We start from the raw sequence: 24,741 nt of genomic DNA, 5'->3' as shown, positions 1-24,741 counted from the left end.
GACAAATGAGAGTCCCTAGCTTCTTGTTTGGTGTGACAATGTACTACACACTAACTGTGCCTGTGACACACTCACTATGTGCTGAGAGTGGAGCAAGATCTCATCCTTGCCCTCAACAAACTCACAGTCTGGGATGGGCACTGTAACTCACATCTGTAATCCCAGCTACTCAGAAGTGGGGGATTGGATGGATCGTAGTTAGAGGCCAACCCAAGTTAAAAAGAATTAGTGAGACCCCATCTCAACCATTAAACCTGTGCGCCCAGCTATACGGGAGGCCAGAGATAGGAAGATCTCAGTCTAGGTCATCCCTGAACAAAAATACAACAAAAAAAATCTATAAAGCAAAACAAAAGAGCTGGGAGGGGTTCAAATGGTGCTTGCCTAGCAAAGTACTCAGAGCTACTACTCCTAAACAACCCCAGCACCTCAAATCAGGAGGGAGATGGGGTGGCTTTCCTAAAGCCAACACAAGAAGGGAGAGGGAACATATGAACCCTCAGATCTGTCCTGCAGAACCCCCTTCTATGCTACTCCCTGCTCATAACGCTTTCCTTCTACTCTTGCACCCTAGGATTTCCCTGTCTTACCTTCCTCCCAATTTGGCTCCAAACCTCAGCAGCCCATGGCGAGTATGTGGATCCTCTTCCCAACTCCCCCTCATGAGCTCTCAATCCCTGTGCAGCAGACTGAACCTTTTCTTCAGCTCCCTTTGCCTGCCTAGGATGTGAGCATGAGCACACTGGCCTCGCTGGGTTGTACAGACCTCAGGAGTGAATGGATGTGCACGCGACACCCAACAACCTCTGTCTCCTGTGTACACTGTAAGGCCCACTAGCGCGGCCTCCTTCCACTTCTCCTCACAGAACTGTCCACCTTCCACCGAGGTGCCGGGGCATCAGGACACACTCTCCTCAGGAGATACTGAAAACAACAAACACATGCCTCGGACATCTATCTGCTGCTAGATCAACTGGATCACCATGGAACAAAACAGATAGACTAATACCCCTGGGGCCTGAGGGGGGAACCACATTCTGGGTCCATGTTCTTTCAGGTAAGGAGAGAGGATGGGCATGCTAGGGAGGAAGAATCAAGCTGGGGGAGGCTCCTGAAATCAGAAGAGCATGATAGAGTGGGGTGGTGATAGGGCTGGTTCAATCACGGTGACAGCACTGAAGCAGAGACCCCATGGGGATTTCTGAAATACAGCCAGAATTAAATCTCAAAGGACAGCAAGTAGAAGCCCAGGAGACCCTGAAGCTATCTCCTAGCTTCGACATTACCCCATGGGAGGCACTGTCCCCTCTGCTCCTGCCACTGGGATTTCTCTGCAGGGTCCCTGAGGACAAGCAGAGTAGAGCCCTTCAAAGGCGGTGGGCTAGCTGCTGCTACGTTTTTGTTTTGCATAGTACTGCAGAATCAGATCGGGGTCAGGGCCTGGACCCATCCATCCCCATGGCTACCACTTAGGCCTTCGACAAGCCCCTTCCCTATTCCGACCTTGGCCTCTCATCTGGAAACAGCATGGTGCACAGAACCATTCTAGGCCCTCAGATACTTTTCTTCGCCCTCTCCTCCTCGAGAGAATCTCACTTCAACAAATGCTTATCACATAGCCATGGCAAGCAGGATACCACCACAGGCGAGCTTGCTGGGATGACTTCGAAAGCCCATGATTATAGAAAGCTAAGGATCACCACAAGGAACAATTCTGCAGGAACTCCCTGTGAAGATGTTGTCTGGCTCGTTTAAAAGTGATCTCCTTTCCTGACCTGGAGTTATGACCCGCTGATCTCTGAGCACCAAGAGGCTCAGGGACAGTGTCCAGGCCTGAAGTTCAAGCCCTAGGACCAGCCATTAAAAAAAAGATCCCGCCTCATTTGAGGTCTCATAACCCCACAATTGAACACTTACCACGAAGACACTCTGTAGAACCGGTAATACTCCATGTTCTAACATCTCCATCCAGTAGTCTCCTCTCCATTTCTTCCAGAACCGTCTCTCTCTATGTATCAGAAATGCCCGCAAAGTCTGTCCTAACAGCCCCTGGGTGTTTTGACAAGAAGCTATCTGTCTGCTTTACATACATGAGTTTAAGGATCTGCTGATGCTTCGGGAATACAGCAACTATTCTTAGTCCCCTTAGCTGACAGGAAATAGAAAGAAAGGAGGGAGAGAAAACTGAGCTCACCACAGCTGTCACTAAGCCTTGTCACCTGAACCCAGGAATTCTGAGCAAGCCCTGCTCTTATCCCTCTGCTTCAGACTCACCTAGAGGAAATGTCTACCTGCTTTCAGTGATAGGGAGCAGGAGGGATCTGGATGGATGTCTAAATCCAAGCCAGAAAGGATGCTGAGATGCTGCAGTTACTTGCAGAAATTCTGAAAGTAATAACAGCTTTTCATATCTTCTCCTCCTCTTCCTCCCCCTCTGCCTCCTCCACCTCCTTCTCTTCCTTCTCTCCTCTGCCTCCTTCTCCTCTTCCTCCTGTTCTATAGATATCTATAGATACAGATCTCTCTCTCTCTCTCTCTCTCTCCATATTTCTTTTCTGATCACCTTGGCCTATTCATTTCCAGTCTTCTCATCTTCCAAAATACATGGAATGTACACATTCACTCACTTGCTCCCCTCCCCGCCCCCAGCAAGGAGCCTCTGCATGTGGACAGAGGGGCTCTCTGTAGTTGTGCAGGGTCCTAGTATGCCAGGCACAAAGTTCTAAAAAAGGGGTAAAGGACAGATCTCATTCTGTGCAAATGACATTATCATGGCCCAATGGGAAAGTAGGTGAGGACAGCTATTAGCCCTGGCGTGGCGGTGAACACTGTGTGAGCTGGGACCAGCCAGCTCCCCTCTCTGAGCCTCAGTTCCTTCATCCCTCATGGAAGAAGAGGGATCAGATCTCAGAAGTCCCTTGCAGCCGCCATGCACTGCAATTCTCTTTCCTTCCCTCCTGCATTCTATAATTTCCTTCTCTGGATGGGTGGGGTGAAAGCTTTTGAAATAGCTTTAATAGTTTAGGACATTTTCTCCTCTGCTAGATATCTTTAGGCAGGAGAATGTGGATTCTGGGTCCACTTTCTCATTTCTTTTTTAAGCTGAATGATTGCTTTAGGTCAGCTTTTAACAAAATGGGGTCAAAGTCATCATCTTCTTCTCTAAGAGTTCTAATTCTCCCAGTGAACTGACAGGCTACCCCCTTTTATACAAGGAGAAATCAAGTACCTGAAGTGATGAGGGAGAAAGCCATACTGGAAAGATAATGGCAGTGTTTGTGTAAGTAGCTTAGAAATGAATTAACCTTCCCAGATGTATGCAGTGGTTGAACAGCCATGGCTGTTATCTGGGCTTCTTTCTCCAGTGCTAATGAACAGCCTTCCCTGGTGCTGGAATTGAGTAGCAAATTTAGTTTTCCCAAGTCACCTCTAAAGCAAGAAAGCACACAGAGAGGTCTTGAAGCCCTCCCCCTTTAGACTGTGACTTTCAGGATATAGCGACTGGGTGGATTGTAGCTTTGTTACCATCCTACCGGATGTGGACTTTACTCAGCCATGGCCAAACTAAAGGGACCTTGACTGATGGAGCTCACTGCTTCACCTGTCACCTTATCTCTGCTTGGGGGCTTGGCTTTTCCAGGAGTGACCTGAGGAAACTTCTGATCCTATGGGCTTTTCTCCTGTCTATCTTCTCCCCAGAAGTGCAGTCTTTCCCCTGTGAAAGACACAACACACTGGGATGTGGCCTTCTCTGCTCTGCTGTCACACAGCCCTTCTAGGGGAAACTGTCCCTTCCACAGATCCTGCCCACAAAGATCTATGACCTTGGGTCAAAGCTGAGTGGGTCAAGGGAGACCTGATGTGAGCTTGACACCCAGGCTCATGCCCTGGAACTGCAATCATATGAGAAGCAAGGGACAGGACAGAGGCAGAACATGTTGAAGCAAGAAGGAGGAACTCATGTCCCAAGTCAGGGAAAGCTAAGCAGAAGGAGCAAGGAGGAAAGGGGGGACAGTACAGGCTAAGAGTAAGAGGAGAAGTTGGTGTAGAGAAGCTGGTCTTGCCGAGGCAGCCACAAAACCAGACCCCACAGCTGGACATACCTCCAGGCCCTTTCTCCTCCCTCCTGAATGTCCATGAGACTCGGTACCTATTTATTTCAGTGCATCGCAACTACTCCCCTCTTCTTCACAATATCATTGCAAGGCCCTGTTCTTGTTTATTTTCCTTTCATTCCATTCAATCACCTTGCTCTCTCTTTTATTTCCTTTCTTCCCTCCATCCCTCTTCTCTGTTTGTCCCTCTTCTCCCTTGCTTATATTCTTTCTTTCTTCTCCTTTCCTTTCCTTTCCTTTCCTTCCTTCCTTCTATCTTTCTTTCTTTTTCCTTCCATTTTCTCTCTCCTTCCTTCCTTCCTTCCTTCCTTCCTTCCTTCCTTCCCTCCTTCCTTCCTCTCTCTCTCTCTCTCTCTTTCTTTCCCTTCATTCCTCTTTTTTCTTTCACCCCTATTCTCTCTCCACTCCACCCACAACCATTTTAGGATGTTTAATGTACACGTTTATGTTTGCATAGGTTCTTGTAAAGTGCACACTGCAATGGCAAGTTTCCATTTCCATAAATAACTCTGTGTGTTATGGCTCAATGTCTCTTGTCCCATTTGCCCAACGCCCAAGCCTCTGAGGACCATCCTTTGTGCAGACTGGATCTATGGCTTCCAGCTTTTAGGTAGGTTCTGCGGATCGCACCTGCCCCACAGTACCTATGCACTCTGAGGACAGGCAAATCAGGAACACTCACAGGTCTGTCCCCTGAGGGCTCCTCTATGAGAATCCTTATTGGTGTGAGATTTACATACACCTAACCTAAGGGTGGTCAAGCAGTCCTTCACTAGGCCACGTGGGGTACTCCCTCTAGGGCTGTTTCAGAATTACTGGTTTCCCACATCCCAGCAAACATTTGCCATTATTTAGCTTTCCAACTTTTATAGTCTGAGAGAAATAGAAAGATGCCTTGTTAGACTTTTTATTTGTACTTTCTGGTTACAGAACATCTAAGCCTCTCGTCATCATCTGTGAGGTTCTTCTTGACAGCACCCTCTTACACACACATACACACACACGCATACATATGTACCTTTAAACATATGCAGTTGAGCCAGCCTTAGAGTGTCTGACCCAGTGCCCAGCACAGTGTCTGGCATATGATGAAAAGTTCAGTAAACACATGTTGAATAAAAGTTTTAAGTATGACCCATGAGCTGGGGTGTCTAACAATTTCTTGAGCCTCTCAGCACCAGACCATGGTTTCTATGCGTGGCTTGTTGACTTTGTGAGAACGAACAAGTCCTGGCTTCCAACCCCACACAGATGCAACCGTATGACAGTTGTGCCAGACCCCAGACTTCCTGGACCTCACATTGAAGTGTTCATTGGTGGCTTGGCTTGACACACCTGCTTGCAGGGCTCTCTCTACCCACAGGTCTCCGCTTGCTCTGAGACTCCTACCCATCTTTCCAGGCTCACTCCCAGCCATCTCCTTCCATAACCTCAACCTGAGCCTGTTTCTGGGCCAGAAAGTCAGGATCGTTTCTTCCTAGGTTTTCTCATCATACTTTGACAGGGATGTGATACAGGCAACCTTCTATACCTGTGAATTCTGTATCTACCATTCAACCTGTCACAGATGGACATTGTTAGGGGGAAAAAAATTATACCCGCACTGACCATGTCCAGACCATTTCCCTTCACCATTCCTTAACAGTACCAAATCACAAGGATCGATGTGGCCTTTAGATGTCATTAGGAGTTATATGTACGTAGGGATGATTTAGTGTGTACAGCAAGATTGCATTGTTTAGGCACAAATACTCTTCCATTTGAATAAGGAGCTAGAGTATCTGTGCATTCTCACCACCGAGGGAGGCTTCTGCAGCACTGTCCTTCTGATACTAAGGATAACTGTGTTTGTGTGGACTTTGCATACCAACACAGCATTTATATTCTCTGCTCAGTCTGTCTAGCACCTCCTTTGTTCATCTCTCACTATGAGCCTCTGAGTCCCCTCTGGTGGTCGCAACACTGGCAATTGTTTCTGGAGGTGGCTCAGCTGGGTGGCAAGGGCTCTGACACTCAAAGGGACAGTGCTTGCATTCAGGAGAGATATTGAGAGTCCCAGGGCCAGCTGGCAGAAAGAACCTGTGAGGGCAAGGCACACGTGAGGCAGGGCCAGCATCATAACCAGGAAGAGAGTGACCTCATACTTACTTGGCATAGGCTTTCTCCAGCAGGCACGGCCAGAACTCCTGCTTGTTACGAGGATGCACGAAGAGGTAATCTCTCCCCACAACAGGCAGATAGTCATCTACCACCACTTCTACCCACTGGCCACACTGCCAGAACTGGAAGAGAGATAAACGGGTACCTTAGCAGAGCTGGGGCAGGAGAGAGTTTCTAGAGCCTTTCAACCTTCATCAAAAGATGCTCCTGGTTACAACCTGAACTCAATGATACAACAACCACCTGGATCCAGAACAAAACTCCAGTCCAGGTTGCTGGGTGCAAGCGTGTCATCTACACCCAATGGCAGATATAGAAAGATAGGCAGAGAACAACAAAATAAATAAATAAATAAATAAATAAATAAATAAATAAATAAATAAAAAGGAGGCAGTTAGCAAAAGGAAGTAAAGGCAGGGAGGAAGAGAATTGGGTTCTACTGACTGGTGGGATCACTTTGGCAAGTTCTTTGTGAGCTCCAAAGATGCACATGAGACAGTCTGGGTGAGTGGTCTGTGCAAGGTTGGAACAGGGCAGAAAAACAATGGAGGAGTTGCAATGTAAGCAGACAGGGAATGCATCAAAGACAGGTTGCAGGGGCAAAGGCCTGCAGGCAAAAGGACTGAGCAGCGGTAGCCTCTCGTTCTCACCCTCTTGTCCTCACATCATGCTGGCCCCACCACAACAGCAGGGAAATGAAGCCGGCACTACTAGTGCTCAGAGTGCAAGTGCAACAGATGTTCCTCTACCAAACAGACTGTTTTCTTTTCTTTTTTTTTTTTTTTGCCAGTCCTGGGCCTTGGACTCAGGGCCTGAGCACTGTCCCTGGCTTCTTTTTGCTCAAGGCTAGCACTCTGCCACTTGAGCCACAGCGCCACTTCTGGCCGTTTTCTGTATATGTGGTGCTGGGGAATTGAACCCAGGGCCTCATGTATATGAGGCAAGCACTCTTGCCACTAGGCCATATTCCCAGTCCCCAAACAGACTGTTTTCATCTTTAGCACTCGACTCTAAATGGTTCACCTAGGGACATCATGAAATGAGGGCCGTTCATTCAAAGCCAGCCTTCATTGCTTCATTGCTGGCCTCCCCTGGGCTGGATGAGGAGTAGGACTTCCAGGCTTGAGCTTTGATGAAGGCAAGTCTCCCCCAGCTGGGTGGATGCCATCGCTCGCTTACATGGCTCTGGTCCACAGCTGGATGTCCAGATGTTGGGCTGTCACATCCAGCTGAGGACCCACTTTCAGAGCAGAGATGGAGACCAAGACACAGATAATCAGTTGAGACAAAGAAAAGATGTTTTCATGGTCCTAATCTGTAGCTGGTGCGGGCCCAGCTGTGGACTAATGCGCCTTTGGCAGTGAGAAGGAAGATGTGTAGGTGTTGAGGCTAAAGAGTCACCAAGGAAAGGCAATCCTGGCTCCCAGAAGGAAGGGACTAAAAGGGCCATCTGGATTTTGTGCTTAATTGGGTAGCAACAAATAACAGCATCCATTTTGTGGAAATCTGCTGAGATTCTGGTTTTGCCTCTTAATTACCTAAACAACAGATGTAGGGCAAGACATTTAATTCATGGTGTCAGTTTCCTCATCTGCCAAAGAATGTATGATTAAGAATGGCCTCAGGGGCCTCAGGGGCTGGGATCAGTTGAAAGGCAGAGTGTGGCTTTGAGGGACTGCTGCTCACCAGCCATTTTGTTCAGCATCCAGGATAGTGCCTGATACCCAGGAGGCCATGTTGAATGGGCATCTTGCTAGTTTCATCCTAGAACTCATCCTCACTTGCATCTTCCTTCTCAGTAAGGCTAACCAAATTTGATCTCCTTTTACCAAGAAAACATGAGATGAAACTGCTGCTACCAGAGAGGGTACAGGGCCCTGATTGGTGGTCATGATTATGACCATGACATACATTTCCTGGTTTGTGTCTCAGTGTGAGGAGGGCTTGTATCTAGATTATGTCTGCACCCATTAGAACCATGCAGGTGCTATTTTGCCTCACTGTCTTGTCAGGGAAAACAGAAGTGTTTGGGGAAAGGCACATGAAGTACCCTGGGCATGGGATGACCAAGCTCACAGTGGAAAGAAGGAACCTTCAAGGTCAGCATCATTGCTGCGAAACTGGGAAATGTGATTTTCCTTGTCACCAGTATAGCAAAGTGTAGCCCGCCTGGGTCTCCAGTTGTCTTAACTAAGTCACTCTTATCAATGTGGTGATTAGATCAGCAGAGGTGGCAGCATCTCTAGGTGCCTGCCAGAGGATCTAGTAGGCACCTTGTTGGGTTTCAGGAGAGGAGAACAGGGACAAGAAGGAGGCCCAGCAATGATGAAAAGGAATTTGGCTAACTAAAAGGAGGGTGTCCTTCAGACTGAAAGGTTCACTGAGTTCCATGCCAGATTATTTCTTAAAATGTATACATGGGGATGTATTCTAGAGAATTTCCCCCATTCTGGGGAAGTGGGGAGAGAGACTCTCAAGAGATTTGCAGGTTGACAGTACATGCTTGGTACAAAGTGAGAAAAATAGATTAACATTAGATATTTTCCTGCAACACTGGAACCTATAAGACAATGAGGATAGTGAGGAAGAGAATGTGATACCAGAATCCTAAACCTAACCAAAATGTCAATCTTAAGTTAGAGCAAATGAAAAACTTTCATTGTACTCTGAGGAAAGTTATGCGAGGAACTACTATTTAATGAAGTCAAATTAGAACAAAACCTCAAAGTCAAGAAAAAGCAAGAGTAAGAGAAACAGCAGCAAGTGATGAATTTTAAATATGCCTTTTTACAAGAAATCTACCTGTAACAGTGAAAAGAAGCCAATCATAAAGGGATAAACAGAGACACAGAGGGACATATACATAGGAAGTTAGAATGATGATATGAAAATTAGATAGTGAGGAACAAGGCCAAACAATATGAAGGCCATAACAAATGAAGATACTATGCAAGTTTTATCCTAACACTATGATGGCAACCTTGTAAGTTTTGGACCACTGAAGAATACAATAGAAAACACACAGAGCCAGAATGTCTAATAGAAGATAGAATCTCCCAAGACTATGACAAAGAACTTCAATTGCTCTTTTAGAACTGGGTAAACTAAGCAGACAAATTAAGCCAAGTTATAACAGTCAATTATAGGTAATAGAATATGCAAACCAGAATGCTGATTCAATAAATAAACATGAGCCATTAACAAAAACTATCATGGATATGGCCATAAATAAAATTACTTTAACAATTTCCCCAGTTATAGACACTTTTATAAGTGTACATTTTATAAATCTGGCCATCGTTTAATAAAATGAAAACTTAGCAACCCAAAGATTACCTCCTATAAAATTTAATCAGAAATTAAATAAGTAATCTCATAGGTATAGGAAAGTACAAATCAAAGATAAATATATACAAAATTAAGTGAAAAAGTAAGAAATTTCATGTCAAAACTTATAAAGTTCTAAGAGGGGAATTTGTAGCCTTAAAGTTTATATTAAAAATCACTAACAATAGAAACTATGCAATTCCAGAAAATCTGAAGAACAACAAAATTTGAAAGAATGTAACAGGGAATTAATAAAGAACAAGATGAATAATGAAAACCAAAAGGTGATTGGTTAAATAATTAATACAATACATTCATTGAATTAAGAAAAGCTGAATTAAAGTGAAGGGAAAAAAAAAAAAGAAAAACATAGCTCTGGGATTAAGAAAGTTGATCTAGCCACAGACTTACATGAGATTAAGTGGATTATCAAAATAATACGAACAATCTATAAGGTGATACCTTTGGAAACAAAGAGAAACAGCCAATTTTTCTAATAATGTATGCATTTCAATAGCTCTAGTAGGAATATGAGACTCAAACAAATGAATAGCTACCAAATATACTGGAAGAGTATGTAAGAACATGTAAGAACAGGTGAGTTATTACCTGTAGTCTAACTTACTTTTTTGTCTATTTTATTTCAACTTTGTTTATTGAAAGATACAAAATGATGAACAAACATTACTCAAATTATATCAAATTTTAAAAATGCAATCAGTTCACTTTAAAAAGCTAGCATAGTTCAAACATGATGAAAATAGCATAAACTAGAGACAAATTTTACACAAAATTGGTACAAAATTTTGAGTAAAATTTTCAACACATTGAATCCAACACATCTCAGGAAAATACATTACAAAATCAAAAGGAGGCAGGATTTTTTTTTCTTTTGGACAGTCCTGGTGCTTGAACTCGGGGGCCTGAACTTCTGTGCTTAAGTGTAGCACTCTACCACTTGTGCCACAAGCTCCACTTGGGTGGTTAATTGCAGATAAGAGCCTCACGGACTTTTCTGCTCAGCCTGGCTTTGAACTTCTATTCTCAGATCTCGAAGCACCCCGCAGGAGGCAGGATTTTTTATTCTTGCCACTGTTATTTAAAAATGGCGGGCTTCTAATGAATATGACAAGGCAAGAGAGTAAAAAATGAAGAGATATATATGAGAAAAATTACCTGTATCTCACATATTATTATCAGATATTATTATTATAACTAAAATATTCTAGATTCCACTAAAGAACAAAAAGAGAACTATTAAAACAATGACAGGATGGCTAGATACAGATTAATATATGTCATAGCATTTCTCTTTTCCAGCAAAATCTAGTTGGAAATGAGGGGAGAGGGGAGTCTCAAAATACTTCTTTCACATTAGCTATAAAATTGTTAAATATTCGAGAATAAATTTACCAAGGATAGAGCACCAATATGAAAACACAACCATAACATTTTATTGAAGGGCATAAAGCTAGTTCTGAATAAATAAAAAGATAGCTCATAGTTCTGGAAAGGAATAATTAAAACAATAAAAATGTAATTTTTCCAAATTAATACATAAATTCAATACCATTCCTTTCTATATCACAGTGGCTTTTCTTTTTAATTAGACAAAATGGTTTTTAAAATTCTCATGGAAGATTAAATGTGCAAGAATTACTGAGATATTCTTAAGAAAAAAATAATGAAGGAGAACTTAATCTCCCACATGTTGCAATTCCTGAAATACTCTTGAAATCAAAAGAACATGGGCATGCCTGAAATAGATAAGAACACAGTGATAACCACGTGGCTCTAGGTCATAGTCTTCTCAATCCTATAATTTCTTCATATACCCACGATTTAAAAAATTTATTGTTATTATAAAGAACAGTTACATATGTCAGGTAATGAATACATTTGTTGGATAATGTCACTCCTTCCCTCTCTCTCCCCATGTCTTTCCCTCCAGCCCCACCCACAAGCTGTATAGTTTATTTTCCACATTGGATCTAGTGCTTACTACCGCTGCATTTGCTCACCCTTCGTTCCTTCATTTCTGCACCCGCTTTTTCCATGACTTTAACCTGGATCATCCTTATGTGTGGTCTGGGTAGCTAACATGGAGTAGTACTATCCTCTCAAACTTCCAAGACAGTATTTAAGACTCTCCTTTGGTGGGGTCAGGGGGTCCTAGAGCATACCAGTGGTGCACGTACCCGGAACCGGAAAATTCCTGCATACTGGTGTGAAAAGCTCTGCTCCATCAGGATCTTCTTCCGACACTGGGGATTCTGGGTCAAGGAGCCCAATGCTGCCAGGAACCAGCAGTCTCCTGGGAGGGGAAAAAGCCATGAGAAGCCGATGGAATGCACCTGAAAATCCCACCCTATAAGTTTACAGGTTCTGGCCGCTAGAGTTAGCATGCTTCCTTCTGGAGGCATGGCTTAGTATTAACCTGAAATGCTTGAGATTGGAAGGATTTGGGATTTTGTACTTTTAAAAATTAGTATTTTGGGAGATTTGCATATATACAATGGTATCTGTGGGGATGGTACCCAAGTTTATGTATACTTCATATGCAATGTAGACACACAGTCTGAAGAACTTTTTTTTTTTTTTTTGCCACTCCTGGGGCTTGAAAGGGCCTGATCACTGTCCCTGGCTTATTTTTGCTCAAGGCTAGCACTCTACCACTTGAACCACAGCACTACTTCTGGCTTTTTCTGTTTATGTGGTGCTGAGGAATCGAACCCAGGACTTGATGCATGCTAGGCAAGTACTCTACTGGTAAGGTACATTCCCAGCCCTGAATTTTAAATAAACTTTTCAGTGGGCTGGGGTATAATTTAGCAGTAAAGCATATGCCTAGTATGTATAAGACCCTGGGTTCAGTTCTTACAAGTGAATCAAAACGAAATACAATTTTCAGTGCTCCTGTGTTATAACTTACCACTTGAGTCCACATGTAAAATTTCTATTTGTGGCACAATGTCAGTGCTCAGATAGCCCCAGATTTTGGAGCACTTAGGATTTGGGAGGAGTTAGATTATGGATACTTAACTCATTATGAATTTTTGCTCTCAAGAGAGGAAAACTGCCCTATTACATGTTCCAAGCAAGGTACAAAAGGGGTAGCTGGTGGTGGTGGTAGTGGTGATGGTAATGGTGTGTGTGTGTGTGTGTGTGTGTGTGTGTGTGTAAGTAACAGTATGTTGGAAGTGATGGCAGTGGTAAGGGACTAAAATGAGACACAACCAGGCAACTTAATTATACTGATTCTCCTTTTATTTTTTTATTTTTTGCCAGAAGTGTCCAGAATTGAAGTCATAGCAAACTTCACTGCTAGCGTAGGTAGCAACCAATGATTGTACAATCAGAAAACAGACTTGCATTCTTCTGTGCTAATATTTGTTCAGTTCTTATCTATGCAGAGGCATCTTACCCCACGTCGGGTACTCCTCTTGTGAGGGATGCAATGTCTTAGGGTTTCCCTTGGGTACCATTGTGAACCCTTCTGGATAGGCCTTTTCCTTCTCTTTTCCGAATCTTTTTCCTTTACCTTCCATGAGCTCTGTGAGTGTTGTATACCAGAAACTATGCTCAATGCAGAAGCCACAAAGAACCCTCAGAGAAGTCCTTCCTCTAGTCAGATGAAACCCTAATAAGTTGATTATGGGCTGGTGGTCAGGTAGACTGTCCATCAAATTGGCCTAGGAAAAAGTTATTTCCCAGGTGAAGTTTAAGAATTGGGAGGGAAGACTTCAGGGTCTTACCTGCAGTTCCCTGTTGGATGTCAAATCTGCTGGCACCTTCCAAGATAAAGTAAGGGGGACCCTCTGATAAGTCCTGGGGGGAAAAGGGGAAAAGTTATAAGCATTTTTCATTTCTTACACTTCATGAAGTTCCCACAGTATTGTTCACTTGAATGATTGAGGTTAATTCCTATAAAGGTACCTAAAACATGAATGAAAAGAATTTGCTCTTTTTTCTTCAGGGTATTGTGTGTGTGTGTGTGTGTGTGTGTGTGTGTGTGTGTGTGTGTGTGTGTGTGTGTGTGTGTGTGTGTTTACTACGAGGATTGAACTCAGGGCCTTGAGTTCTTGCTTGACTTCTTTTTGCTCAGGGGTAGTTCTCTACTACTTAAACCATATCTTTACTTCTGGCTTCTGGTTCATTAATTTGGAAATAAAATCTGCTCAGGTTAGCTTTGAACCACAATCCTCAGACCTCAGCCTCCTGAGCAGCTAGGAATACAGGAGTTAGCTGCCAGTGCATGGCTGCTTCTTCAGGTTTTATCATTCTCGGGAAGCAGATATCAAGGAGTGGGTATCTAAACACCAAAATAGACAAGACAAGCAAATTACACGAGGAGAACACATAAATAAGGACTATGGTTCTTCACAGCAAATAATCAGTCTTCCGACCTCAACACGCCAGTGGTTTAGGAGAAAGCAAATTAGATATATTCAGTACACAAAACTTTAGAAACATAGTAAGGGACTATAGTTGCCCATAGTAAGACTTTTCTTATGAAATGACATCTCTTAGAAATCTCCTTGAGTATTCCCCAGTCTAGGTTCAAGGCCAGGCAGGTGCTGTGTAGGATAAGGCCTGCCCTTTGCTCAGATCTTTCTTCACTCCTGAACTACTCACAGACCAAGTCTGGAAGGCACAGGTCTTTCCACAGCCTCCAGCCCACATGCTCCTGCCTGCCTTAGGAAGACAGTGCTGAAACGTTCCACCCAGGGGCACCATCTGGGAAAAATATGGGTTCTCTCAACAGATACAAGGATTGTGAGTCCTGGCAGGGGACGCCCAAATATTTGGAGTGCACAATAGACTGGAGATCCCACTCCTTCTCTCCATCGGTGCTTGCCACCCCTCTAGCTTTGTCTGCTACTAAGAGCTCACATACTCTATCTATTAAAACCTGTCTGTGCAGTTCTTCCTGATTTCCATTGTGTAAGTTTGTATAATTTGGTAATTGCTCCTCTATCATTGCTTTTCACATTGACAAGTATGTCCCTAGAGAGCAGGACTGCCACAGTGCAAATGGACTCATTTGCCCAGCAGCCATGAAAGCGTGAAGTCCTATGCCAGTGGAACCTGCCAGCCTTTCATTCATATACAGCTTGAGTTTCCTGGAGAGAATGCACATTCTGGGCACACTAAGGTGTGCCCATCTCTTACCCACACTCCCTTTGCTTTCTCAATGGCTGGCTCCATCCGATGCCAGGAGAGGCATACACAGGCCCTCCTGAGAACGGGTCCTGTGCCAGAACATTGGCTAGGATGCACTTGGGAATTCTCTGCAGTCCACACAAGCAAGGAAGAACTCTGAGGAGCTGTGGCATGTGTACACGGTTTTATGTTTATGACAACACTACTCAGAACGGCCTAGTCATGGAATCAGCCTAGTTGCCCATCAACAGATGACTGAATGTGCAGTGTGTGTGTGTGTGTGTGTGTGTGTGTGTGTGTGTAATTCAGAAGAAGAATCTTATGTCACTTACAAGAAAATGGGTAGAACTGGAGAAATAAGAAAAAGGTAGAAAGACAAATAGTGCTTGTTTTTCTTATCTGCAAAGTCTAGATTGTAGAAAATAAAGACATGAAGCAGAAGTGAGTCAATATGGGATGGGGGCAGGTAGGACAGAATAGAACAAGAGAAGGTGACAGGGAAACATAATATATCAGATGCAATGTGAAAATGTCATAATAAAACCCACTTATTTTTTGCTTGTCCTTGGGCTTAAACTCAGGGCATGGGTACTATCCCTGAGCTTTTGTGCTTGAGGTTAGTGCTCTCCCACTTGAGCCACAGGTCCACTTCTGATTTTATATGATCAATTGCAAATAAAAATCTCACAGATTCTTCCTGTCCAGGATGGCTTTCAACCATGATCCTCAGATCTCAACCTCCTAAGTATCTAGGATTACAGATATGAGCCACTGGTGTCTGCCCTGTAATCTACTCATTTATAAAATTAATCTTTTTTTTTTAACTTGGGCATTTCACTAACTGCTAATTATCCTCTCCCTTCTATTGGTGAAAGAAACTTAAAGTCTCCTGGGAGTCCTGCTGTCGTGAGTGGGGACATTTAAGATGCTCAGTCATGGAAGCCGAGATGTGGTTCCTGTGGTAGAGTGGCAGCCTTGAGTGAAAAAGCCAAGCAAAAGTGCAAGGCCTCAATTTCAAGCTCCAGTACTGGAAAACACACACATAAAAAGATTCTCAGTGATAAGAATTAAGGAAAGTATGAAGAAGGTTATGGGGTTTTGAACCAGGAACATGGGAAATGCTGTCCTGTTTTTGTTATTGCTGTGGGTTGGTTGGTTGGTTTTATGCTAGTACTGGGGCTTGAATTCAGGACCTCATGCTCTCACTTGGCTGCCACTCAAGGCTAGAGCTCCACCACTTGAGACACAGCTCTACTTTCAGCTTTTTGCTGGTTAATTGAAGACAAGAGTCTCACAGAATTTTCAGACCTGGCTGGCTTCAAACCTTGATTTTTAGATCTTAGCTGAGTGCTAGGATTATAGGCATGAGCTACCTGACTTCTCTCTGTTCTGCTTTTCTGAGACTGTGCATTTCTCCTCTGATATGTCTGGGTAGTTCCTTCAAACAAATCTGACACAGATTTGCCCTGACATTTCTCCCCAGATGAATCCTTTTTAGTTTCCTCTCCTTTGCTGGAGCTCAGTTTCCTCATATATAACATGGGAACAAAATGCATGGCCATTTGGGAGAACCCAGTGAGGAAGCAAGGCAAAGGCTGCGACTTATGGAAAACTTGCTGAACTCCAGGTGCTCTGTTTCTGGGTTATTCTCTGCAGGCTCCCAACAGCCTTGCAAAGCAAGATGAATCCTTCTAGTCTGCAAGAGAGGAAGCAATGCAGAATACTTAGTCCCACATCTACTATGGCACGTGTTCAATAAGTATTGATTCCCTTCTCCTGTGGTATCTGCAACAGTAAAAAGGCTCTGCTCACAGACAACCCAGAGCCCCAAATGCATTCATTATTAAACAAAGCAGAATCAAAACATGAATTAAGTAGTCAATTCATAGTCAAAGGGACAAAGAAGCCTCTCAAAAATAGGAGGAAGGAAATGATAAAGAAAACAATTTGTGAATCAGAAAACAAACCAGAAAAACACCAAGAATAATAAAGTAAATAAATCCTTCTACTTGAGGTAGTAGATTTATGGAGACTCACCCTTTGGCAAAAACAGTAGAGAAACCCAGATAAAATTAGAAATAAAAATGGAGGTTAGCAATATAGAAAGATGATGTGAAATTTTATACTAATCAATTTAAGATACTAATAATCTTCTGGACAAAAATCAACAGGGCTAAAAATATTTCAAATTAGTCAATAATCTGAAAGACTAAGAGCTTCTGGTAACATGTTTACAGCATCAAATTGTACTGCTGTAGTGTGTCTGAAAAAAAATCTTCCTGGTATATGCAGTTTTCCTGTGGAGATCTTTTATATTTACAAGAGAACAACCCTACAATATTTGCAATGTTAAGATAAAAGAAGAGAATTCTGTTGTCATTTAAGACGCCTGCATAGCCTTGATGCTTGAAAACACACACACACACACACACACACACACACACACGGACTTTCACCCACAAACATACACATAAGACTAATTTTTACTGCCTTATTATGATCAAGTAGGATTTGATGTAGAAGTGTAGAAACCCATCGTGGTCTCCTTAAAACATGTAATAATACAAAATAACACTTACATGGGCCAAAGGGAGAAATCATGACCTTTCCACAAATGCTATGATGTCATTTGATAAACATAAAACAACTTTTTATGTTTCACTAAAATAATGGAAGGCATATTTAAAAAGTAAAAATTTAACAAGTTAGAAACAGAATTACATTTTCACACGATGAAAATTTAAAGATGGTTATTTCTAATCTGAACTCAATAGCCAACAACAAAGTTACTGATTTTTTTTTTTTTTTCGTTAGAGAGGAATATAAGGCCAGGTGCCCCTAACTCATGCCTGTAATCCTAGCTACACAAGAGGCTGACAATTTAGGACTGAGGTTCAAAGCTAGCCCTGACAGACAAATCCCCAAGACTTTTATCTCTAATTAACCAGCAAAAGGCCAGAAATGGAGATGTTGCTCAAGTGGTAGAGCACTGGCCTTGAACAAAAGAGAAAAGAGAGAGTAAAAAGCCATGGGTTCAAGCCCTAGTACTGGCATGCACGCGCACACACACACACACACACAGACACACACACACACACACACACACACACACACGGACGGGTGGCTCACATCTATAATCCTAGCTATTTAGGAAGCTAAGATATGAGGATCATGGTTCAAAGCCAGCCTGGACAAGAAAAATGCTTGAGATTCTTATCTTTAATTACCACTGAAAAGTGGAAAGTGGAGCTATGGCTCAAGTAATAGAGCACTAGCCTTGAGCCTCAAAGCTCGGGGACAGTGCCCATGTCCTGAGTTCAAGCTCCAAGACTGGTACACACACACAAAAAAGGTAAGGACACAACCCCTGTTTCCTGTCCTCTACTTTGAGAACAAGCATATGGCCTGTTGTTTCCCCTAAGAAAGAGGGATTATGGTGAAGAGATGGAAATTATACCCACAGGCACTTTGGGCTGCTAGGCCGACTTCCCTAGGCAAAGCCCCATGGAGAACACAGGTGACACATGGCAGAGAGGTGGAATGCTCTGTCCCCAGGCAGTTCCTCACTTCCCAGGTAGACTGGACACACCAGGGCAGTGGTAAAGCTGGTCTGATAGATCCCAGATCAGATTCAGGCTGAACTATCACCCAATGGTGACTCAGAATCGCCAGCAGCTTTACAGACAGAGAGGCTGCAGTGCCTCACCTTCCCTGACTTTGATTTAGCAGGTCAGTCAGGCAGAGCTCTGGCTTGGTATAGTTCCTCAGGCGTGTCTGAAGGCAGCCTGGGTAAGGTAGCAGGTTCAGAGATGTTGAGTGGTGTGTTGCAGGTCACACAGGAAACAGGCTAGAACCTGGCAAAAACACAGCAGTCTGCTAGTTCCATAGAGCTGCTCTTTCTCTCTGACCCCGCCAGCAATTAAGAGTTTCCTCAGCTTTAATGTTCTCTGCCCCTGTGACAGGGGCCTGAGCCTTTGTGGGCTCGGAAACACTCAGGCGTGCATCAGCAAACTGTGATGGTTAATCTGATATGCAAATTTGACTGGCTCCCAGGGAGCACAGCGATTTGGTAAATACTATTTCTGGGTGTGTCTGTGAGGGTGTGTGCGGATAAAATTAGTATTTGAACTGGTTGACTCAGTAAAACTGATGGACTGTATTCCTAGTGTGGAGGGCACACTGAATGAACAAAAGGTGGAAAGAGAATTTATCCATTCTCGTTGGTAATAAATATACAGTAATAGTATATACATTAGTGGTATTGTGGTTTTACATCTTTAGAGAACCTGAGTAAATGCAGAAGCCATTGACAATGGAATGAAGTAACTATAATAACTGGTTTCTGGATTGTGGGCTCTTTCTCCAGGCAAAGTTTGGGATGATCTCTTGTTTATTGTGTGTGTCCGAAGCTCATGTAATGCAAGAGCCCCTGGGGTCTTAGCAGATTGTCTCTGTGAAGTAGAGCCATGCCAGCCACTGTTCCCGGGGGTCTCTGCAGCTGGGAGCTGCAATGGGACCTCACTGGATGTCCTTGCGTTCTCTTTGAAGGCTGCTCAGGACCTCCCCATGTAGGCTACTCTTGGATGAGAGAACACTAGTGTGTTAATTAGTTTTATACTACTGTGACTGAAATACTTGAGAGAACAACTTAGAAGAAGGAAGATTTATTTTGATTTACAAGCTCAGAGGGTTCCATCCCTGATTGCTTTGCCCTTTGCATTTGTAGAGTGGCAAGGGGGGCAGGAGGGGCTGTTTACTTAATGACAGAAAGCAAAGTCTAGCAAGAGAGGGACCGGGGACCAGGTAACACCTGGTCAGTGACCATCTTCAGTGACCTACTTCCTCTAACCAGGCTCCACTTTCTGCTTCAGAGCTCCCCCCCAGAACACTACTACCAGCTGGGCACAAGCATTTGGGAACATTATTTCATTTGCTAACCATAACAACTAGATTTAACATCTTGCCATCCCACGCTGTGATGACCAGAGTTTTGCTTGGACTGGGAGCAATGCCATTCCCTTTTCTATTTTCCCTAGAGGACTTCAATATATTGCCATTGAGGTATTTTTGGCTAAATGACAATTGGCTGTTGAGATTTCCTGTTATCTGTTGCCTGATGAGACATCTTCATTCTACTTCTTTTTATCTCTTTTATTTATTTCTAGTGGATAATCCCATTAGGACCTGCTCTGGCTACCTGCAAATGCAGGTTTTCACCTGGACAGGACTTGCAATTCCCTGGGGGTGGATAAAGGCTGGATCCACAATGGGGCTTCAGGCTGGGCTCCAAGCACCCATTGGACAACATGCTCTGGGCACAAAACCCATCCTTTAGTTGGAAGGTGAAACGATTGCCCTACAGAATGGGGACAAAGAAGAAAGTCTTATCTCTGTGTCTGACACACCCCTAGAGTTATGTGCTACGTAATACAGTAGTCATCAGCAGTAGGTAGATATGCACATTTAAATCAATTAAGATTAAGTGGAATTAAAGCTTCAATTCCTCAGTGGCAAGGGCCATATTTCAAGTGTTCAATCACCACATGTGTTGTCTGGTGGCTACAAGACTGAACAAAGCGGCGAGAATATTTATTTCCTTTATGGCAGACAGGTCTACAAGACATGGCAGATTGCTTAGTGAGGATAATGGTATCATCTACCTCAATGGCTGGGAGGTTAACTAAATAGAAAAAATGCACTCAAAACACATAACATAACACAAATCACATATACACATATGTATATTAATATACATATTAATAAATGGGATTTACTATCTTTATCCATGAAATAAAAGTTCTCTTGAAAGAGGGCCCCTCTTAAGTACAAGATTTGATTCAGGGAACTATACAGATGCCCCATGTACAAGTATAATTCTCAGCATTGGCTCTTATTGAAACTGGGGGCAGGGCAGGAAGCATTGAAAGAGATCAACTGGGCCTCAAGTCCTCTCACTACAGTATTGTGGGCTATTACCAATCCTGAGTGGGGTGAGGAGAGGGGCTGGAAATTCTTTAAACAAAAACGTCTAGTGAAACAGATTGTAAAGAAGCTTCTACTTGTCAACAAGATTTCAGCAGGAGAATGGTTCGAATTGATTGTGAGAGAAGAAAGAGGAGGAAGAGAAGGAAGAGAACAGAGGAGGAAAAGAAAGAGAGAGAAAGACACAGATACCCAGAGAAAGGAGTTTTGTGAGAACAACTTTTCTGACCCCAAGCACAGAAGTCTGAGCCCAGCAATTCTGTCCCACATTTATTGTTGAATCTATCAAACTGAGCTAAACACCCCAGATAAATCTGATGTTTATGATGGTTTGACAGTTGCCTGAAGTGTGAGCTTTGCTGCTATCTAGAAAAGGCCAGAATGTGGAGATGGCCTAAGGACCCTGGATGCCTCCTTAACCATTGTAGAGTTAAAGTGTGCAGTGGACAAATCAGACTTCTAGACAGTCACTGAGCAAGTTGCAGATACACATGGGATTCAGGACATGAGAAGAAATGTGTTTGGACACTCCTGAAAGCATTCTCTTAGACCTCAAATGCTTTCCTCAGACCCATGTGTCTCCTTTAAGTCTTTGTTAAAGTTGGCTGAGGGCTGGAACAGAAATTCCTGGATCCTAAGAGACCAAGAATTTGGGGGAAAGTTCTAAAGCAGGTCTCCTATGCCATCCCCCATAATGAATTACAGAAACAATAGCTAGGTTGTAGTAAGCACTCACAATGTGCTAGGCATTATTCTAAATATAGCACTTATATTTTCGTCTTAAAATAAGCACATGGAGTACCAGTGCTGCATTTATTCTCAGTATTTTTCACATAAAAATGGAAATAAAGGCAGAACATAGACAAAGAGAGATGTACTTTAGAGAAATTGATTCCTGGTTTTCTACATGAAGTAGGTACATAAAATATTATCATGGCAAGATAAAGCCCAGAGTAAGATACAATTATAAAGAACACAAAGGATATTAAATAAGAGAAGACATATAGAAAGTACCATACATATATAAGTACTGCCAACATGAAAAGGGACACATAGAAATATGATATTTTAAAAGAAATGCTGGAATGCAAAATGACCTCTGCTAGAATTCAGGTAAGCTGAAGGATAAGGAGAGTGTGGGAAGAAGAATATAGGTAGCCTCTAGCTATTCTAAGTTGGATTCCTGGAATGACTTTGTATGAATTATTATTTTACTCTGTCTCTGTTTCTTCTTGCTCTCAAAAGATATCATCATTTAAGATGTTCCTGGAAATAGATCCCACAACATTCTCAAACTTTTCTGAATAGAAATGGTATCATTTCCTCAATACTGTAAATATAGCCTCACATCATTGCTCAGCACCTTGGAGGGAAAGCCTGACAGCTTTCTCAAAGAATCTCTGCTCTTGAAAATAACAAAGGTTAGAAAAGAGCCTTTCAGATTTCCTTTGAATGGAGTTCTTATCTTCAGCTTTCCATAGGAGCTGAAAGCCAAAAAAAGAGATCTCATAGTTGATAACTTCCTGCCAATGATTGAGGATAAGGACTTCAAAAGACTATAGCACCCCAACTTTCTTTAAGCAATATTCCAAGCACCATCTGCCTTCACTAACCCTTTTATTCATCAGAGATACAAATCTCTCTTGACTGAGGCAATAGGTTGGTATCTTGAGTTCTGCCCTCCCACAGGTAGAACTGGACTGGCCATCCATAGACTAGACAGGTACTGCTGGGGTCTCCCAATTTCTTCCTAGACATCATCGGCAAGCAGCCTTTCTACATAACTTGACCTGGCATTACAGAATCCATTAGGCTATATTCCCAGCCCCTCCAGCTACTTCTTAAGAGTAATGGGGAGGCTCTGAGAAGCTGGGGTCAGCTAAGAAATTTTCCATGGAACTTCTGGCTCTAAAACTGAGATCATTTCCCATGGAGCTTCTGGCTCTAAAACTGAGATCGTTCTAGAAAAACCAATAGGTCTTATTTGGATGCAGGGGGAGTTAGAGGCCATCTTTGAGTGAGGGTGTACGGGAAGGATGGTGGGTGGGCTGGTTTGGGACCTGCCCTGCAGAATCTTCCTAATTTTGCAATAGACATCTGAAATTATTTTATGGATGATCAAGTCTTTTATACAAGACTGAGAATATAAAAGAGAAAGAGAGAGAGGGCCTAGGCAATTATTTAAATTCCTCCTCTATTATAAGTGAATGGTATGATATATTCCCTTTGAGTAAATTCAAATAGAAAAGTAGAAAAGATCATAAAGACTCTGATCCTTGAAGAGAATAAAGGGTGGCAGACTGATAGATGTGCTCAATTACAGAGGTGGAGAGAATCTAAAGACCAACTACTACAATTTCTGTACCCATGGCTTCCCGTTTTTCCAGGGATAGAACTGAGACACTTTAATCTCGTCCTAGCATTCAGTGTTACAGCTGGGTTAGACCCAAGGGCCCCAGTCCTGGCTCCTGGCACAGTCTTTCTATCCTTCTGGGTACATGTGGTACTGTGGCAAAGGGATAAGATGGATATCGTGCTCCTTCTGGTTTGGTTTGGGGAATCTCCAGAAGTCAGGTCTCAGGCACATCTGCCTTTCTCTGAACGGCATCAATGCCTGCAGCTCTGAGCTGGTTTGTGTTGGAGGGGAGGGGGCCCACTCACTCACCCCTGGTCGCTTCCACTGCAGGTTGGAAATGTTTTTTCCCTGAAGCAACTTCTGGCCTATGGAAGAAGCCTCAGCAGGGAATGTGTCATCCACAAATGGCAGGCCTCTGCTTAGGCAATGATCCCGCAAGGTGATAAAGTCCTGATCCTTGAATCTGATCACAGACGTCTCTGTTGGCAGCTCTGGGGCATGCTCCATGTTTTTCCTTAGAAAGAGGCCTGGAGTCTTTTCTTTCTGGTGAGAAAGAGAAAAAGAGATTTTTTTTTTAAAGGGGTGAGCAATCATGCCTTTGTGTCATTAGCTATGAGCACTGCAACAGCACTCTGATGTCCCCATCTTTATAAGTGGGTAAACTGAGATGGGATTCATGCCATTCCTGACAGCCAGGGAGCAGGTAAGCAGGCAAGCTGGATCTATGTCTTAGCATCCTTACTTCCAGTTCAGTGTTCAGTCTACCATGCCGAGCAACTTCTTGGTGTCTTCTCTTGTGCATGGGAGCCTACAGGGGCATCTCTCCATTTAGTGACTATTTATTGAGCACCGACTTGGTGCCAGGCCATTCTTCCGAAGGCTGGCAATTCAAAGGCAAACACAAGATGATCTTTATCCCTTAGGGGCTCATCATCAAGTGGGAAGAACAGAGCAGACATTTCAACAATCAGCTATCATTCAAGAGAAATAGACCAATTAAAAAATGTGTGCAAATTCCTATGGATATGAAGAGGAGGATCTCTGAGCTGGGGTGGAGAGAAATATATGATTCTATCATAGGCAGAGATATTTGAATTGGGCCTTGAAGGAAGAATAATTTGACAGGAGGAGAAATAATGTGTAGGTTTTGTTTTGTTTTTTGTTTTTAATAAAGACATCTTGTAGATCTCTTGTATTGCAAACCTTGGGAAGGCCCAGAGTTTGGGTTGACAAGGTAATGGAACGGGGAGCCATTTCAGGGTACGTGGGGCTGGATTTGGAGATAATGCGGGAAGAGAAGACCAAGAAACAGGGTGGAAAGCTGTGTTCTTTTCATGGTCTTACTACGTTCATACTGAAGGATTTTAGGATGGGGCCAATCAGACCTGTAGACAGGATAGCTCTGCTTGGAGCAAGTTAGGGGCAAGATGCGGTAAGGATGTAGACAAAGGGGAAGCAGGGAGCAGATTAGGAGGCTACTGCATCTGTCCACAGACAGACAGAGTGAGGAGTCACCGGTGAAGATGGCAGAGAGGAGGCAGATCTCAGAGTCTCTTCAATAGGTAAGATCAATAGGACTCAATGGTGAGTAGACAGAATGGCTTGGGGAGGATGACAAAGACAACAACAACACAAAAA

At 43.2% G+C, this 24,741-nt stretch overlaps 1 protein-coding gene across 3 annotated transcripts in view; it reads right to left on the bottom strand.

Moving 5' to 3' along the window:
- The window catches only part of Capn13 (calpain 13), a 53,813-nt gene extending 30,173 nt beyond the window's left edge, over nt 1–23,640 (bottom strand). For all 3 annotated transcript variants that reach the window (XM_048353188.1, XM_048353186.1, XM_048353187.1), the window contains exons 1-4: nt 23,413–23,640; nt 13,358–13,430; nt 11,801–11,916; nt 6,264–6,397 (exon numbers count right to left, since the gene is read on the bottom strand). In XM_048353188.1, coding sequence (XP_048209145.1) covers nt 6,264–6,397; nt 11,801–11,916; nt 13,358–13,430; nt 23,413–23,610 — 521 coding nt within the window. In that variant the 5' untranslated portion in view covers nt 23,611–23,640. The remainder of the gene's footprint in view (nt 1–6,263; nt 6,398–11,800; nt 11,917–13,357; nt 13,431–23,412) is intronic.
- Between the last annotated feature and the right edge of the window lie 1,101 nt (nt 23,641–24,741).

This window comes from Perognathus longimembris, chromosome 8, assembly GCF_023159225.1.
Source record: "Perognathus longimembris pacificus isolate PPM17 chromosome 8, ASM2315922v1, whole genome shotgun sequence".
NCBI classification, from domain to species: domain Eukaryota; kingdom Metazoa; phylum Chordata; class Mammalia; order Rodentia; family Heteromyidae; genus Perognathus; species Perognathus longimembris.
Note: the sequence above shows the minus strand (reverse complement) of the source record. Positions and strands in the feature narration are given on the sequence as shown.